The sequence below is a fragment of the Anguilla anguilla genome, chromosome 8 (assembly GCF_013347855.1).
Source record: "Anguilla anguilla isolate fAngAng1 chromosome 8, fAngAng1.pri, whole genome shotgun sequence".
Classification (NCBI taxonomy): Eukaryota; Metazoa; Chordata; class Actinopteri; order Anguilliformes; family Anguillidae; genus Anguilla; species Anguilla anguilla.
The window spans coordinates 14950901-14967491 of NC_049208.1; the positions used below are offsets into that span (position 1 = coordinate 14950901).

The 16591-nt window shown below is 51.9% G+C and overlaps 1 protein-coding gene across 21 annotated transcripts in view; it reads left to right on the forward strand.

Annotated features, from left to right (window-relative positions):
* Window positions 1-16591, forward strand: part of LOC118234703 (histone-lysine N-methyltransferase 2C-like) — a 110612-nt gene that overhangs the window by 55304 nt on the left and 38717 nt on the right. For 12 of the 21 annotated variants that reach the window (XM_035431456.1, XM_035431451.1, XM_035431472.1 and 9 more), the window contains 11 exons: window positions 26-822; window positions 4028-4147; window positions 7980-8096; window positions 8794-8904; window positions 9341-9445; window positions 12027-12208; window positions 13004-13168; window positions 13642-13751; window positions 14127-14204; window positions 14308-14520; window positions 15642-15770. In XM_035431456.1, coding sequence (XP_035287347.1) covers window positions 26-822; window positions 4028-4147; window positions 7980-8096; window positions 8794-8904; window positions 9341-9445; window positions 12027-12208; window positions 13004-13168; window positions 13642-13751; window positions 14127-14204; window positions 14308-14520; window positions 15642-15770 — 2127 coding nt within the window. Of the gene's footprint in view, window positions 1-25; window positions 823-4027; window positions 4148-7979; window positions 8097-8793; window positions 8905-9340; window positions 9446-12026; window positions 12209-13003; window positions 13169-13641; window positions 13752-14126; window positions 14205-14307; window positions 14521-15641; window positions 15771-16591 lie in introns of those variants that run through there. The other 9 variants (XM_035431462.1, XM_035431464.1, XM_035431463.1 and 6 more) reach the window with 3 other exon arrangements.

Genomic DNA, 16591 nt, shown 5'->3' on the forward strand with positions numbered 1-16591 from the left:
CTTGTTATGTCTTCTGTTTGTTCAGCTATGGGACCGGGGCGTGAGATCCAGGTGACCGTGACCGTGATGGAGAGTCCCGAATCTCCACCTCAAAGGGTGGAGGAGCCCGACCCGCCGTCGCTGGTCACGGCCTACCGGAAGGCCGACGTGGTGCTGGACGCGGTCGCCGAGACCGTCGAGTCGGAGGACATGTCGCCGGAGCCTCCGCCCGAGGAGCCGGAGGAAGAGCCGGGGGCGGAGTCTCCGCCAAGGCCGTCGCCCTCGCCAACCAAAGAGACGGCCGCCGAGCCCCTGGAGGCGGAGGGGGAGGAGCCTATGGAGGTCTCGCCCGCCGAGCGTTCCGGGCCAGACGCGGCGGTCGAGGCGACCGCCCCGGAGCCGCCGGGGCCGCTGACCGGCGAGGAGGAGCCGGAGGGCGAGGAGGAGCCGGAGGGCGAGGAGGAGCAGGAGGAAGAGGAGGAGGCGAAAGCTCTCGTCCCTGTGGAGGTGGAGCCGGAGCCCGAGGAGGTCCCGGCGGCGACGGGGTCCAGCCCCGCCGTGGAGATGGACACCACGCCGCCGAGCGAGCGCAGCCTCCCCAACCTCAGCCCCCCCGCCGAGGAGAGCGCCCCCAAACGCTCGCCCCCGGAGGAGCGGCCCGCCCCCTCGCCCCCGCCCGCCTGGCCCTCCCCCAAGGAGCTGTCGCCTCCCCACGCCGCGGCCGGCGAGCACGGAGGAAGCGCGCCCCCCACCACCTTCATCCCCGTCACCCCCAAAATCGGCATGGGGAAGCCCGCCATCTCCAAGAGGAAGTTCTCTCCCGGGAGGCCCAGGGCCAAGCAGGTAGGCCGGCGGTGTTTGGGGCCCCGTGTCTTTGGGACGATCCGCGGCTCGTAGGCTGGTTAAGGCCGGGCCCTCGAGTATTATTTATTTATTTATTTATTTATTTATTTATTTATTTCGCTCGGTCACATCGATTAGCCTGGGCCCGCAGAGTGTATTAATTCATGTGGAAAGGTTCTGGCGAGGCCTACGGGGGGGGGGGGGGTCTGGGAGTGCCGTAAACACCCAGGGACAGCCGAGCTGGCCTGATGTGCCAACCGGCTGGTGCAGGGAGAGGCGAAAAGCCCTTTCAGGAGGTGTGTAATTTGGGTAAGCATTCCTCTGACAGTGTGACACCGAGGGGCCCAGACCCAATTTTCACCACCGGGTTGTGTGGGACCTTCCTTCTCCCCCAAGTGTAACTTGTACTTGTGATTCCTAAGCCCCTTGAATGCAACGGCAGTGTTGTTAGGCTGATAGTTTTTTTTTTTTTTTTAAGGTTAGCCAAGCTGTCAGAAATTGAAATCAGACTTGACATCTGGCCAGTTTTACAGAGGATTAAGGATGAAAACATAAACTGTAATCTGAGCTCCGGTTTTCATCAAGTTTCTTTCTCCCCAAGGTCCCTCCTCACTCTTTCGCTCTCCTTCTCCCTCTCTCTCTCTCTCTCTCTCTCTGTCACTCCCCTCTTCCTCCCTCCCTTTCTATCTGTTGCCAGTGGTTCTGTTTGGAAATGTATTCATTTCCATGGGCAGAGTACGGAGAAATGGAAACATTTGGAGTTTTGCAAAGTTGTCTTATTTGATTTGAAAGTAATTCAAAGTCCATTTGTTCTAGTCAACAAGAGGGTATCAGTCCCCAGTGGTGCAGTCACCGTGCGTATGAGTTCTGCACATGCACAGTTGCCTTTGTCTACTGCTGAATTTAGTTATTAAGTGTGGACACGTTCTATTTTTTATTATTATTGTATTTTGTTTTATGACTTCCGAGGATAATTGTTGGTTCCTGCTCTTAATTTCAAGGGTGGGAAACTGTAGCTTGGAGATTTTCCATTTTTAGGAGAGCGTGTGCTTCTTGGTGGGTAGGTGGGTATTTCTGGGGATGTTTAGTCGAACGGACCACATTGCTTTGAACGGTTTTTGAGGAAGAGCTAGTGGAATGCTAGCCTGTGTCATGGTAGCACTGGCGGGGCTATAATAAGAAATACACAACATGGAGATCAAAGGGGAAAAACACTTCTGCTTACAATTTAAAAAACTGCCTCCAAGTGGATTTATTGTCATTGATTATCTGTGAGTGCACAATATGACTGGCTTATTTGGCAGCGCTGAAAATGGAATTCAAGAATGCATACTCCGTCCCTGCATTGGCAGTGTGTATTGTTTGGGAATGGATAGCAATCGTGTACAACGCGGCTTCCTTCTGGAATTCAATCAAAGGTCAAGTGGAATCCTGAAACCGGTGTGCTACATTACAACGTGGAGTAATCCGATCTGCGCATAACAATTCTGGAGTGCATGCAGGTGTTTTGGCTGGAAGGTCATGTAGTAGAACTGCATTAAGCCTTAATAAGCAGTGCGTAACACTGTCCCAGTTCCAGCAGCGCATGCACATTTATAAGACTACCGCAGCACATACTGGGCCTCCATTCATCTTATGAATGACTTATGAATGAATGAAGAGCATTTCAGATCTGAGTGCCATAGGAGTGCAATGTACGTGATGACGTGGCGCAGCCCATGGCAATCTGTGGGTTGGCATAAATATTTATAAACGCTTGCGTGGTGCTGAGGATGGCTTAATGGAAAGTTAAAATAAGATACTTCAGGGCTTCCGCAGGTTTTACTTATTTGCCGGACTAGCCTACGTTTTGTGTCGTCTGTGAGCCATTTTTAGGATGCTGTGTCGACTGCAGCTGGGTTGAAGGCCAGCCCGCGTAACAGAGTCGAGGACCTAGCGCTTAAGTTTCCGCTCGCGTCTGTCAGTGCGGAGATAGGACGGCGTGGGTACGCCTGTTCCGTTTTTATCTCTTCAGAGTGAACCCACTCACCGTTCCGCAGAAACGGTTTGCCTGGTGCGTTTATAGTGTCGAGTGGGAGGACGCCTTGTGGTTTTATGAAGTTTTTTTTTCCTTCAGAGAGCGTCCTGCGTGGATGGGCGTCGGTGGGGCTGTAGCGAATCTCGGGGGGTACGCGTCGGACCCTGCGGTGTGCTCTGAAGGTCCCTCACGTTCACGCCCATCCCGTTTCTGTTGACCACGCCCCCACAGCCTCACAGTGCACGCTCTGTCTGCTCTTCCAGCAGTGTTCTCATGTCTCTGTTCTCACACTGACACCCTTTACACAGTCACATGGGTTTGCCATTGTCTCAAGCCCCCATAAAGATCTTTTTTTTTTCATTTTGTCTTCGCCTCATGTGTTAGTTTTGTTCACAACGGCAGTTTATTAAATTCTTTAAAAATGTTACGTTCGGGGCAGGTATTCACGGTAAAAGAAAACCGCACGTACCCACAGCTGTCGTACATAATTCAGCATAAACTGGCTGGGAGAAATGGCGTCTTCCCCGCTTTAGCCCAGGGTAATTGTTTTATTGTCACTGATTAAACGCTTACGCTCTGAAAAGTGTGTTAAGTGATCCTGCGGGACGCTTCTCGCGTCGGTCCCCCCGCGGTTTGATTCTTCCTTCGCCGCGCCCTGGCACCGGCCGCTCGAATCGAACGCGCCTGGCTTAGCGGACGCGCGCGGGCGGCGTGAGCCTCGGCCTGCTTCGCTGGTATGAACGCAGAGGCTCCTTTACCCAGGGTGCACGCGCAGGGCCGTGGCATGGCGGCCGCTGGCCCGGACTCCGCTGGGCGCCAGCTCTGCCCTGCAGTCTGCGCGTAATCATCATCACCGCCGCCGCCGCCGCCGCCCGCCCTCTTCAGACGGGCTGCCTGCGCCTGGCTGTCGCTCTCAATTTAACACGCATCGCTCTCCTCTGTGCCTCCATGGTTCTTTCTATTTATTTTTATTCTCCTTTGTCTCACGCTGCTCCAGCAGTCTCTCACAAGCCGGCGTCGTTCAGCAGCCTGGCTCAGCGTTTGCATGTGCGTGTATCTGTGTGTCTCTGTTGCTCAGTTTTATTTGTTTTATTTTTGTTTTGTTTTGTTTTTGTTTTTTTCCTCCGCTGGCTGTCATTTTATGTTGCTGCATTTTGTCCCCTTTTCTCTCACCCGCTTTTGCCGTAGGGGGTGTGGATCGCCCGCGGCAACACACACTCACCTTCATGGTCGCTGGACCAATCAGAGGGGTGGGACTCCCCAAAGACCAGGCAGTCCCCGACCACACCCACCTGGAGCATCAAAGTGGTAATAAATGCATCGAATGAATAAACAGCAGTGATGCTTAATGGCAATTTGACCATCGTAGCAGTCTCGTGATTTAGTAGAATTTTTTGTAAAGACTGCTATAGGAAACCATATCATATCTACCCTATGGAGAAGAGAGTTGTGAGGTTTGTGTAATTGTGCTTGTGTTAAATGCAGTATAACACCTGTGATTTCCGTGTCTTTTTGCTGAGTTGTCACGGTGCGGTATGTGGTTTGGTACTGGCGGCTGAGGTCATTAGCATATTGTTGCGCTGATATTAGTGCAGAGCGGTGTGTGGTTGAGTTCAGCCTGAATGGCCGTGCGCTGCGTGCTGAAGATCCGGCCCTTGACCGCGCGGCGGGTGGCGTTCCGCACGCAGGCGACCGCCCGGGGACCGGGGCCAGGTGTTGGGGGGCGGGAGCGGTCGTGTTGCTACACGGGGAGCCGTCTGTTGCCCGCCAACAGGCCCGTGTTTTTTCCTGAAGCCACAGGGACGCTAATCTCCTGGCTTTGGCAGCGCGCCAGGGCAGGTCAGCGACCCGTCCCACGGCTGCACATCCCAACTTCCTGATCCAGCGCGTTTCCACACACGCACACACGCACGCACACACACACACACACCCCCACCCCCGCACACACACACACACACACACACACCCCGCACACACACACACACCCCCACCCCCGCACACACCCCCACACACGCACACACACGCACACACACACACACACACACACGCACACACACGCACACACACACGCACACACACACATACACACACATACACACACACATACACACCCCCGCACACACGCACGCACACACACACACATACACACCCCCGCACACACCCCCACCCCCGCACACACGCACGCACACACACACACATACACACCCCCGCACGCACGCACGCACACACACACACATACGCACACACGCACACACCCCCACCCCCGCACGCATGCACACACACACACGCACACCCCCACCCCCGCACACACGCGCACACACACCCCCACCCCCGCACACATGCGCACACACACACACACACACCCCCACCCCCGCACACACGCACGCACACACACACACACCCCCGCCCCCACCCCCGCACGCACAGACACGCACGCACACACCCCCACCCCCGCACACACGCACGCACACACACACACCCCCGCCCCCACCCCCGCACAGGCACACACACACCTGCACACACACACACCCCCACCCCCGCACAGACACGCACGCACGCACACACACACGCACACCCACACATGCACACACACACGCACTCTCATACCTCACAAACACACACATACGCGCGCACACACATACATGCACACACACACACCTCACACAAACACGCGTGCCCACACATACATGCACGCACACGCACGCACACACACACACACACATACACACACGCAAAACAGAGGCAGGAAACTCTTGGAATTCGGGCTGCAATATGACTGGCAGTGTTGGCCTCAGAGGAAAGGGCTGACAGCATAATGAATCTCAAATGGCCAGAGAGACATCAAAGGGGCCCTGTCACCAGTCCGGCGTCCTCGAGCGTCCGCGTTCAGAGCCATGTCCCACCAAACGCGCCGCGCTGCTTTTAAAATGACAATTACTGTCGAGAACATCGGCCTCGCGTTGTTCCTTTTGATCGAAAAAGCATTTCCTTTGTGGCCGTGCTCCATCTCGAGGGTTGCATTTGGCCCGGACGGGGGGGGCGGGGGGGGGGGGGGGGGAGATCAAATACGACACAGGTTTGCTGTTGTCCTCGTCCTCGCAGGTGTAAAATGGCCGTTTATGGGCCTGACGTTGGGCTGTGCTTGTGGTGGAGAGTGCTGTTTGACATTTTACTGAACTGAACTGAAAGGTCTTTCTGCTGCGTGAGCCTGTTGTGTCTTTGAGGGCGCGCTGCTTTGAACGAAGCTCAGCTGATGTAGAGCCCTGTGTGTGTGCTTGCACGGGATCCAGTGAACTAACAACGCTCCTTAGCTTGACTACAGGCCCTGGAGTGGTGGGGGCGGGGCGGGACGTTGGGGTGGGGGGGATACGAGGTGAGCTTCTAGGACTCTGCTTTCCGTCACCGTTCCAGTTCTGTGACTTCTTACGCAAATCAGATGCAGGCTTCAGATTCAGTCCTGGGAAAGCCCCCTCCGGGAAGCTTCCTTACCAAGCCGACGTGGACGCCTGTCGTAACAAGCCACGCCGCGCGAGAGGAGCCTGGGCGTGGCCGCTGTGTTTGCGTTGGGGGTGCGCAGTGTGTGAGGGGAGGAGAGGGGAGAGCGGGGGAGGGGGGTCGCTGCCGAGCAATCGACTGCTGCCTCGTCTGAACCCCAAGTGGCCTTAGGCTTGCCGCTGAACACCCGCTGAGAGGGTTGTGCTGAACACTGTGCTCCTGGAACTCAACGCTGTGGACCTGGTTGACATTCCCCTTATGAAGACCCACATCCCCCCCCCCCCCCCAACCTGACTTAGCATTGCTTATGATTTACACTGGCACTTGCTTTGCAATTAAATGAAATATGTTGACACACTTTGTTATTTCTCTGAAACACATCATCTGGTCAGCTTCATGTTGTCGGATTTAAATTGGGTCATGAACCGCAGAGAGAAAAAAAAATTGTTTGTTCCAGGCTTTTTATGTCTAACCAAACAGTTTCTCTCTGAGTTCATTTCCTCAGAAGAATACCATTTAGAGTCATGGCATTAGTCATAGGGTTAATATAAAGTGCTCTCGTCTTCTACAGGCCAAGCCGTGTTGCAGCTAAATAAAATGGAGCGATCCATTGTTTGTGGGTTGTTGGAGGGGGGGATATGCAGTGCCTTTTGTTTGCCCGTTTATGAGCTGATAATGATCTCAATAACATTTAATCCACGACTGCAAATATGACCGACAAAGGGGTGGCATGTCCTTTTCTCACCCGTCCTTTGTGCAGTGGGGTGCTATTGATTGCAGGGTCTCGCTGAATCCCTGTGGGAGTGAAAATAGAGGGCTATCAAATGCATCTTTACAAAAGCCTGGAATCTTTTGTGATATGAAATTAACCGCCCAAACAACTCAAATGCCTTTTTTTAAACATCTTTTCAAGATAATACTTTGCTGTCTAATGTAACGGGGAATAACACTTTTTTGTTGCTTTTTTGTTTGTTTAAGTTTTGTTTAAGTTTTGCAATCTTTGCTTTTGATATTTTGTAAATAGAAAAAGTTAGCATTCAGTGTTTCTCAAGCCTTTTCCTCATGAGCGCTCTCCCCCACGTGAACGTTGATCTCAGGTCTTTATTTCCTTCGGTATTGGCGCTGTTACCTGACGCCACTAATAATTTAGCAAGTTGCAAAGAGGGTGGAAAAAGAACCCCTTGTTCTGGGAAGTCTTCAGTAATTACCAGGCAAGCTCCTTGGGACAGCATTACATCAGCCATCTCCCAAAATGCCCTGGAACTTTGTCATGACTAATTGAGTCCTTAAATGTGCTTTCGTCTTACGCAAGTGCCAAAAAAAGAAAAGGGAAAAAAAAAAAGAAAACAAGCAAGCTTATCGAGTATCTGAATCATGGCTCATTAATGAGAGCTAAATGTGGATTACTTGCTCGTATAGGGGGTGTTTGCATTGATGGGATTTGTGATTCGCCGTCATAAATGTCACTGTGAGTAATGGTGGATGTGAATCTCAGGGAGGGTGGGGTGGGGGGTTTAAGAGAGAGGGCAGTTACTGGTCGAGCAGTGACGTCCCTGGGAGTCATGGTGACAGATGTGCGATTCAGACATTAATCACCGGCGGGGTCCAGTTTGAGTCCCGCTGATGTGTGTTTCGTTCCGTGCAGGGTCGGGGGTCAGGCTTTCCAGGCAAGAGGAGGCCCAGGGGGGCCGGGCTCTCCGGACGAGGGGGGCGGGGCCGCTCGAAGCCCAAGAACGGAATCAGCCCCGTCGCGACTCCTGGAGTACGTCCCACACACCACACAGCGACGGCGCGGATTATGCAATCCCATCTGTGACAGACCCCCGGGTTTCTGGCAGTGACGCGTACGGGCCAGAACGCCAGTGGACACCCGCCAGCACATAATGGCCCAGTCCAGATCTGTAGCTGTCCAAAATGCGTGTAGTCATGTGACTGCACACTGCAGCCGTGTTGCATATGGTGCTGTGAAAAAGTCTTTTCCCCCCTTCCTGATGTCCTCTGTTATTTCATGTTTGTCACACTGAATGGTTTCAGATCTTCAGACAGAATGTAACATTAGAGAAAGGGAAACTGAGTAAAAACAAAATGCATGTTTACCGTTTTCCCTTTGTATTCCCTAATATTATGCTTCATCTAAAGATATGCAAACATTCAGTGTGGCAGGTATGCAATAATGAAGGAAATCAGGAAGGGGGCAAATACTTTTTAACAGCACTGTATTAATTCACATCGCGGCACTTCTCAGGTATTGGTATATGTGGAAACATCACCATTGGCTTTAATGCCATGTGCCTTAAGGCTGGCAGTGTTCAGCAGCTGAGTGTTAAGGTGTAACAGTGGCGAGGGTTTTTCCTGTCGGGGTACGTCTGGGCATGTACAGTTGAGAAATGCCAGCGTTTGGCACCTGGTCCCCGCGGCAACCTTACAGTCGTTGATGGGGTTTGTTCCCCACTGCACAGGTGCCGGTGGGCGTCATGGAGACTGCGTTCCCAGGGAAGGAGGAGGAGGAGAACGCCATGCACAACACTGTGGTCATGTTCTCCAGCTCCGACACCTTCACTCTCAAACAGGTGCGTCTGTGTGCGTGTCTGTCTGTGTGTGCGTCTGGGTGTGCGTCTGCGTGCGTGTCTGCGTGTGCGTGTGCGTCTGTCTCTGTGTGCGTCTGTGTGCGCGCATGTGTGCGTCTGCGTCTGTCTCTGTATGCGTGTGCGTCTGTGTGCGCGCATGTGTGCGTCTGCGTCTGTGCGCGTGTGCGCGTCTGTGTGCGCGAGCGTGTACATGCATGCCTGTGTATATATGTGCGTGTGTGCAGCCTTCTATGTGCATGTATATGTGTGTGTGTGCTTGTGAGTGTGTACGTGCACTTCTGTGTTTGCGCCTGCACAAATATTTCTGCATGTGCACATATGGCTGTATGTCTTCGCATGTACACGTGTGCTCACCTATATTAGCTCACCCGGGATTTTTAGCCGGAGTTCCTGATTGGTCCCGTCTCCTCTGTTCCAGGACATGTGCGTGGTGTGCGGGAGTTTCGGACAGGGTGCTGAAGGCCGGCTGCTGGCCTGTGCCCAGTGTGGCCAGTGCTACCACCCCTTCTGCGTCAACATAAAGGTACAGCAGAGCCCCTGAGCGCCGCGCTAACGTGCTCTCCTCACCCCGCACTCTTACAGCAGAGCCCCCGAAGGTCAGGTGCTCCGCGGACAGAGCGCTAACGTGCTCTCCTCACCCCACACTCTTACAGCAGAGCCCCCCGCGCCACGAGGACAGAGCGCTAACGTGCTCCGCTCACCCCACACTCTTACAGCAGAGCCCCCCGCGCCACGAGGACAGAGCGCTAACGTGCTCTCCTCACCCCACACTCTTACAGCAGAGCCCCCGAAGGCCAGGCGCTCTGCGGACACAGCGCTAACGTGCTCTCCTCACCCCACACTCTTACAGCAGAGCCCCCGCGCCACATACTCCGCGGACACAGCGCTAACGTGCTCTCCTCACCCCACACTCTTACAGCAGAGCCCCCGCGCCACATACTCCGCGGACACAGCGCTAACGTGCTCTCCTCACCCCACACTCTTACAACAGAGCCCCCGCGCCACATACTCCGCGGACAGAGCGCTAACGTGCTCCGCTCACCCCACACTCTTACAGCAGAGCCCCCGCGCCACGTGGACAGAGTGCTAACGTGATCCGCTCACCCCACACTCTTACAGCAGAGGTCCGAGCGCCATGCGGACAGAGCGCTAACGTGCTCTCCTCAGCCTGCGCTCTTACAGCAGAGCCCCCGCGCCACGCGGAGAGAGCGCTAACGTGCTCCGCTCACCTCACACTCTTACAGCAGAGCCCCCGCGCCACGCGGACAGAGCGCTAACGTGCTCCGCTCACCTCACACTCTTACAGCAGAGCCCCCGAAGGCCAGGCGCTCTGCGGACAGAGCGCTAACGTGCTCTCCTCAGCCCGCACTCTTACAGCAGGGTCTCTTATCACACGGCCGGTCAGCGCCGGCAGCGGTGCTCCTTACCGCCGCGCTGGTTGATGCCGCCGCGGTGGCGAGACGAGCGGCCCCCTGGGCGGCCGTGCGCTGGCGTTCGCCGCGACAGGGGAACGGCGTTAAGGCTTCGTTCCTGAGGCGGCGTTGAAGCCCTGTGTAAAGCGCGGATTAGAGCGGATTAAAAGGCGCTCGTAGCCATTGTGCGCGGCTAAATCGAATGCGGCTCAACGGGAGTACCCTGATCCTTATCGCTAAACGCCCGCAATTACAGCAAACAGACTCTGGATGCCAAATTCGCTAAGCCCAAGGTGGCTGGGTCTCTATTGTTGCTGAAGATTACGGTCCCGATCCTCCCTGCTGTAGGATGGAGAGCAGTTCTCCTGGAGAGGTTTTAAAGGGCTCTTATGAAATCTCTGTTTAATATAAGGCAAAGTAGGCTGGATATTAAACACACGTGTTTAAATTTATCATTTTCTATGTTTCCTGTTTCTGGTATTATTTTTAGAATGCTACATTCATTGTTCATTTAGAATTGATGTTCTTCCGTATGACTTCATTTCTGATATAACAGTTACTTCAGATATGAGCTTTTGATTGCACCACCAAATAACTAAAAATGTGGCTGTAATTATTAGTCACGAGTCTCTCTCATTACTGCACTAAATAACTTCACCTCGGCCATCCTAGCAGTTCAGAACCTCAATTTGTTTTTTGTGCTTTAGCCAATCAGCTGTCAAAGCTGATTATTTCTGAATATTCTGTATCATTTTAAAGTCATTTTCATTCTCAAGTGGGAGAAGTTGAGCCAGTGGGAGGTGAAATCCCAAGAGACCTATGTCTGCAGGACCCACAAACACTGATGAAAACTCTGTAGAGTGGGCTATGTGAATCAGAATTGCCAGAACTTTCTGGAATGTCTTCATTAACCAGCTGCATATTCAGCAAGCAAAATCTTGACAACGTTTTGCATGTGTAGTGAAAGTTTTATTAGGAACACAGAAAGTCTCACGTGTACCATTTATGTCCCTTCTTGTGCTTTTCTTTTTTAAAAACAGAAAATTATTTTGAAGTTTCATAAATGAAAACACTGATGTCAGTGAAGTCATCTGTAAAATTAAAAGGGCTGAAAAATCAAAGGGCTTGTGACCACTAGATGACAATATGACTCTGTGGTAGGGGGGGAGGTAGTGTTTACAGTCGAAAATGAAGTTGAAGCTCGCTGTTAAACCGTTCTCTTACCAATGATTGTGAGCCCCTGAACACGTTCACTTGACAAAGAGGCCCGCCACTAGCATTCCTCCATATATACTATTTTACTGGCCAGATCGTTAAATCCCTGGTTTCATTCTGTTCTCTGTATTTTCTTATTTTAAGAGGTTCTGCTTGGAAGCTGTGTGTTTCTGTCTTTATCTTCAACCCTGCCTCTTTTTCACATTTTATTTTTATCTTTCACAATATGGCAGCAGTTTAGCTATAATAATGCAATAATCTCTTCTTTAGTAGTCCTGTCTGGCCTGAAAGGTCACATTTAGCTTCAGTATTGTCTGAAATCTTTCATTGCAAAAAATATTTTCTTAGTGTTGATATTTAATATCTGGTCATCATAACTAAAACCCCCTACACCTTTCCGATCTTGCCTCTTGGTCCCTGACTTGTTGACCTCTTGACCCTTGACCCATGACCTGACCCCATGTGCTCCGGTTCCAGATTACGCGAGTGGTGCTGAGCAAAGGCTGGCGCTGTCTGGAGTGCACGGTGTGTGAGGAGTGTGGGAAGGCCACGGACCCCGGGCGCCTGCTGCTGTGTGACGACTGTGACATCAGTTACCACACCTACTGCCTGGACCCGCCCCTGCAGACCGTCCCCAAGGGCAGCTGGAAGTGCAAATGGTGAGAGAGTTTACCCCCACCATTACCAACCTCTCTCACCCAGCTCTACCCCCAGCCACACCCAGCTGTGCCCCCCCATCCTCGGCTAACTCCACCCCCTAGACCCTCCCTTACCAAGCTCTTCACATTGCCTGCCATAGATCGATTGCTACTCTCCCATTGGATTTTCCCACATTAACAGATCCTGGGTCAGTCTCCGTATTATATACAATATGGTATACATTTGGATTAGTGGCTGGTAAACAGATCCTGGATCTGCTGGTAGTAATGCGGATTACCATAAGCTCCCACCTGCTTACATGTTCCACTGTCCTCATCATTTTTTTCGAAATGGATGATGTTTTCTGTCTATTTGGTAAGCTTGACTGGCATTTCTTTGGAACACTTTCAGTGATGATTTCACATGAATCATGATTTTTGTTTCGGTCTTATTCATTCTAAATGACTGAAATCAATTGGTGTGTGCCAGATAAGATGTTTAACAACTCACTTTGTGCAAACTAAAGTGCAAAAGGAAAAAAAAAAAGCAGAGGTCATGTTTAACAGGTGGTCAGTTCAATTTCATTGTGTGTATCTATGTCTGCACAGTCAGATGCAAAAGTATTAGGTCAGTTGTGTCAAATTGGTTCAAACTGGTTCTTTTTCAAATCAAGACAATGACTATGGGGGGAATTGGAGGACTTGACTCATTGAAAGGCATTGCTGCAATGTAGGCCAAAGTCTGTTTTAAAACCACATGAAATAAATGCAGACATTGTGATTTACCCCCCCCCCCCCCCCCTCATCTTTGCGCAGGTGTGTCTCCTGTACCCAGTGCGGTGCCACCTCCCCTGGCCCTCGCTGCGAGTGGCAGAACAATTACACCCAGTGTGCCCCCTGCGCCAGCCTGGCCACCTGCCCCGTCTGCCTGCGCAGCTACTGCGAGGAGGAGCTCATCGTGCAGTGCCGACAGTGCGACAGGTGGGCACCGTGCCACCGAGCCAAAACCCGCCACGCCGCGCCCTTTCCCTCTGTAACGTCTTCACCTCCGTGCCGTTTAGGGGGATAGAGAAAGGGTCCTGTGGTAGCATGCATCCCCTCCACACAACCCGCAGTGTTGGTTTGCTCTGTTCCCCCCTGCGGTATCTCAGGAGTTCATTCATGGTGGTTACTGGACATCCAGGTCCAGATTCTGTTTCTGACAGCTTCATCAGTGAGCTTACAGTTTCCAGCCACAGGGTTGAGCTGCAGGGTTTTCCCCTCGATCCATCTGCCACATTTAAAAAAATATATATATATACATTTTGGTAATGGTAATGGACTGCATTTATATAGCGCTTTTATCCAAAGCGCTTTACAATTGATGCCTCTTAATTTTTATGTTCAAAGTCTCATTCCATTCTTCCTCTGACCGTTCCTCTCCCCTCCTCCCCCGCCCCTCCTCCTCCTCCCAGGTGGATGCACGCCGCCTGTCAGAACCTCAACACGGAGGAGGAGGTGGAGAGCGCGGCCGAGGACAGCTTCGACTGCACCATGTGCCGGGTCCACACACCACCGTCTCAGGGTGAGGCGCTCGGCTGTCCGGAGCTCTGCCAGCGCGGCGAACGTCGTCGTCCTGGTTACCCACCGCACACCTCCCGGTTCTCTCTCTTGTAGTTCATTTAATGTATAGGAGCCGCATTGGCAGACACAAGTACATTTTTCCTCTATTCAGTTATGGATGGAACAAGTTCAATTACAGAAATGAATGTGGTGGTGGGAGGGTTATGGCTAGAGGAGAAGAGCCTAAACAGTATCTGATGTTAGTTTTTGGCTCTGATGCTCCAATGAGAATGAAAGGCATGACCCCTGCTGAGCACTGATCACTTCCATTAATGTACATTTGGGTCTCCTCTTCTTGCACTAACGCTCTTGTTTTTGGTACGCCCGCCATGTGCAGTCACCACGGTCGCAGTCTCCACGGAACCCGTCGAGCAGCCAATCGCAGTGCAGATCGTGACGAAAGTCAAGGAACTGGGTAATTGGTCTTTTTTTTTTTTGTCGGTACGAACGCAGCTGTGATCTTTGGGTTTAGCGGCGCGGCTCAGAGGCTGACTCCTCCCCCTTCCTCTGTCCGGCAGACCCGGCGAAGACGTACACGCAGGACGGCGTGTGCCTGACCGAGTCGGGCCTGTCCCAGCTGCAGAGCCTGGCGGCGGCCGCGTCCCGACGCAAGCGGCCCAAACCCAAGCTCAAGCTGAAGATCATCAACCAGAACAGCGTGGCGGTGCTCCAGACCCCGCCCGACCCCCACTCCGAGCACTCCCGCGACGGAGACCTGGACGACAGCAGAGGTACCCGCGCCCCCCCCCCCCCCCCCCCCCCCCCCCCCCCCCCCCCCGAAAACTTACTGCACCCCTTTGTTCTCCTGCATAATGCGGGAACCAAGTGCAGAGACCCAGCCTGTCATGCAACTCCGCATCTAGTGCTCTGTTCGCAAAATGGCGGCTAAGCGTTTCTCTGCCAACTGCAGACACTGTGCTGTAAATGGGGCATGTGGTTTTCTTTTTGGTTTTAAAAAACGTAATTGTAAAATATTAGTTGGAGCCAAAATATTATTAAACATTTATTTTTTAAATGTACATTCAGTTATAGTGGGATTAGTGTATGGGAGTTAATTGTAGATAGACGGAGCCAAGGGTCAACTAGTTGTGGAGGACGTATTATGGGGGAGAATGTCAGAAACTCCTTGTTTATCCATGTTTAATGTTTCTTTTTGGTCGTTTAACTATTTAGCTGAAGTTCCTTTTCCCTGACAGCATGGCCTTTTACCTTATTTATGTCCGTGCTTTTTGGTTGCTGTTGCTTCGAGCTCTCCAGATGTTCTTTCAGCTCAGAAAAGTACAGTTTTTAATGTTTGATTAACGAGTCAATGAACTTTTCGGTTTGCCTGCGTGTAAAATTCTCAGACGCAATTTTTGCCGTGTTCGCACCCTTCCTGCGCTCCCTTTTGAAAATCACCCCCTCGGCGCATCCAGATCACGAGGCTTTAAACCGCCGCGGCGCTAATTAACGTTTGGATTTTCTATCATTGGAGATGTTAGGAAGGTGTTTATTTGGGTGTGATTATTCCAGGTGTGCCCTTGTTTCAGTAAATAGAATTTGTCATGTCATGTAGAGGAGCAGTGGGAGGAGAATTCCCCCGTTCTTCAGCTTTTAAAACAAGACTTTTTTTTTTTTTCCCTCAAATACAAAACTTTTCAAATGACCTGGAAATAAAGACTCATGGCAGTGGAGTAAAATAAGAGTGAGACCTTTAGTCAGCTTCAGTGGGGATTCAGGGTGGTAAAAATGAGCGCTCCTGGGAGAGAGGGTATAGGGACTGTACAGGACTGTAGGTGTGGAAATCGTGCTGCGAGAGGAGGAGGCTCTTCGCCTGATCTCTGACGGGCGGGGTTCTGTGTGCCGCTTGCAGAGGGAGACCACTTGGACTGTGAGGGGAAGTCCGACTCCAGCCCCGAGCGAGAGCCCGCCGACGAGGACGGCAAGGGGGCGGAGGGCCCGGACGGGGCCAAGAAGAGGAAAAGGAAGCCGTACCGCCCGGGTAGGCGACCTGATTGGAGACGACATCTCCACCAGACCATGAAATGGCGCAGTGCGCACGGCAAAGCTTAAACAAGGCCCACAGTGCACCACTCTGCTTCCAGAAAAACCCTGTTTTCAGAAAAGCCCTTTCCTCTGACTTTCGGGGATTTCCTTTTCTTTCTTTTTCTTTCTCTTTTTCTTTCTTTCTTTCTTTCTTTTGTTTGTTTCTTTCTTTCTATGTAAAGATTTATAACTGGTTTTTGCCTTACTCCATTCACAAAATGACTTAATCTGTTACTTCAAAGATACTTCATGTTGGTGTCTTGGTGCTTTCAAATGTCATTTTTTTACAGGGAGTAGAACACCCCCTGCAAATTTGGCATGGCCTTTTACAGTTTGGTTATACTAGTGCCTCAGTGGCCTGACCGTGTGTTTATTTGCTTGTTTATTGGTTGAATGAGTGTTTTATTTATTGTGCCTCCTTACCTCTTGAGGCACCTCCACACAAAGCACTACAGCTGAGACACATCCAGCCATCCACTGCATTCACCAGTAAACCAGTAACTACTTTTGGCTTTATTGCCAATCTGAGGACAGGTGTATTGCACACTGGTTACTATTCATACTTAATGGACAATTGAGAGAAGCTAATTAAATGGTTTACAGGAGCAACCCTGCTCCACCCCTGGCAGAACAAAGCCAGTATTTTGCTGCCACTATAGGCTCCCGTTCATAGTTGGCTAATAACCTAGCTTTGGCTGAAATCTGCAATGTCCAGGCTATGGGACCTCCCTTTATTCTTATAGACACACAGGCAGAGCAGTACATAGTGCAGTACAT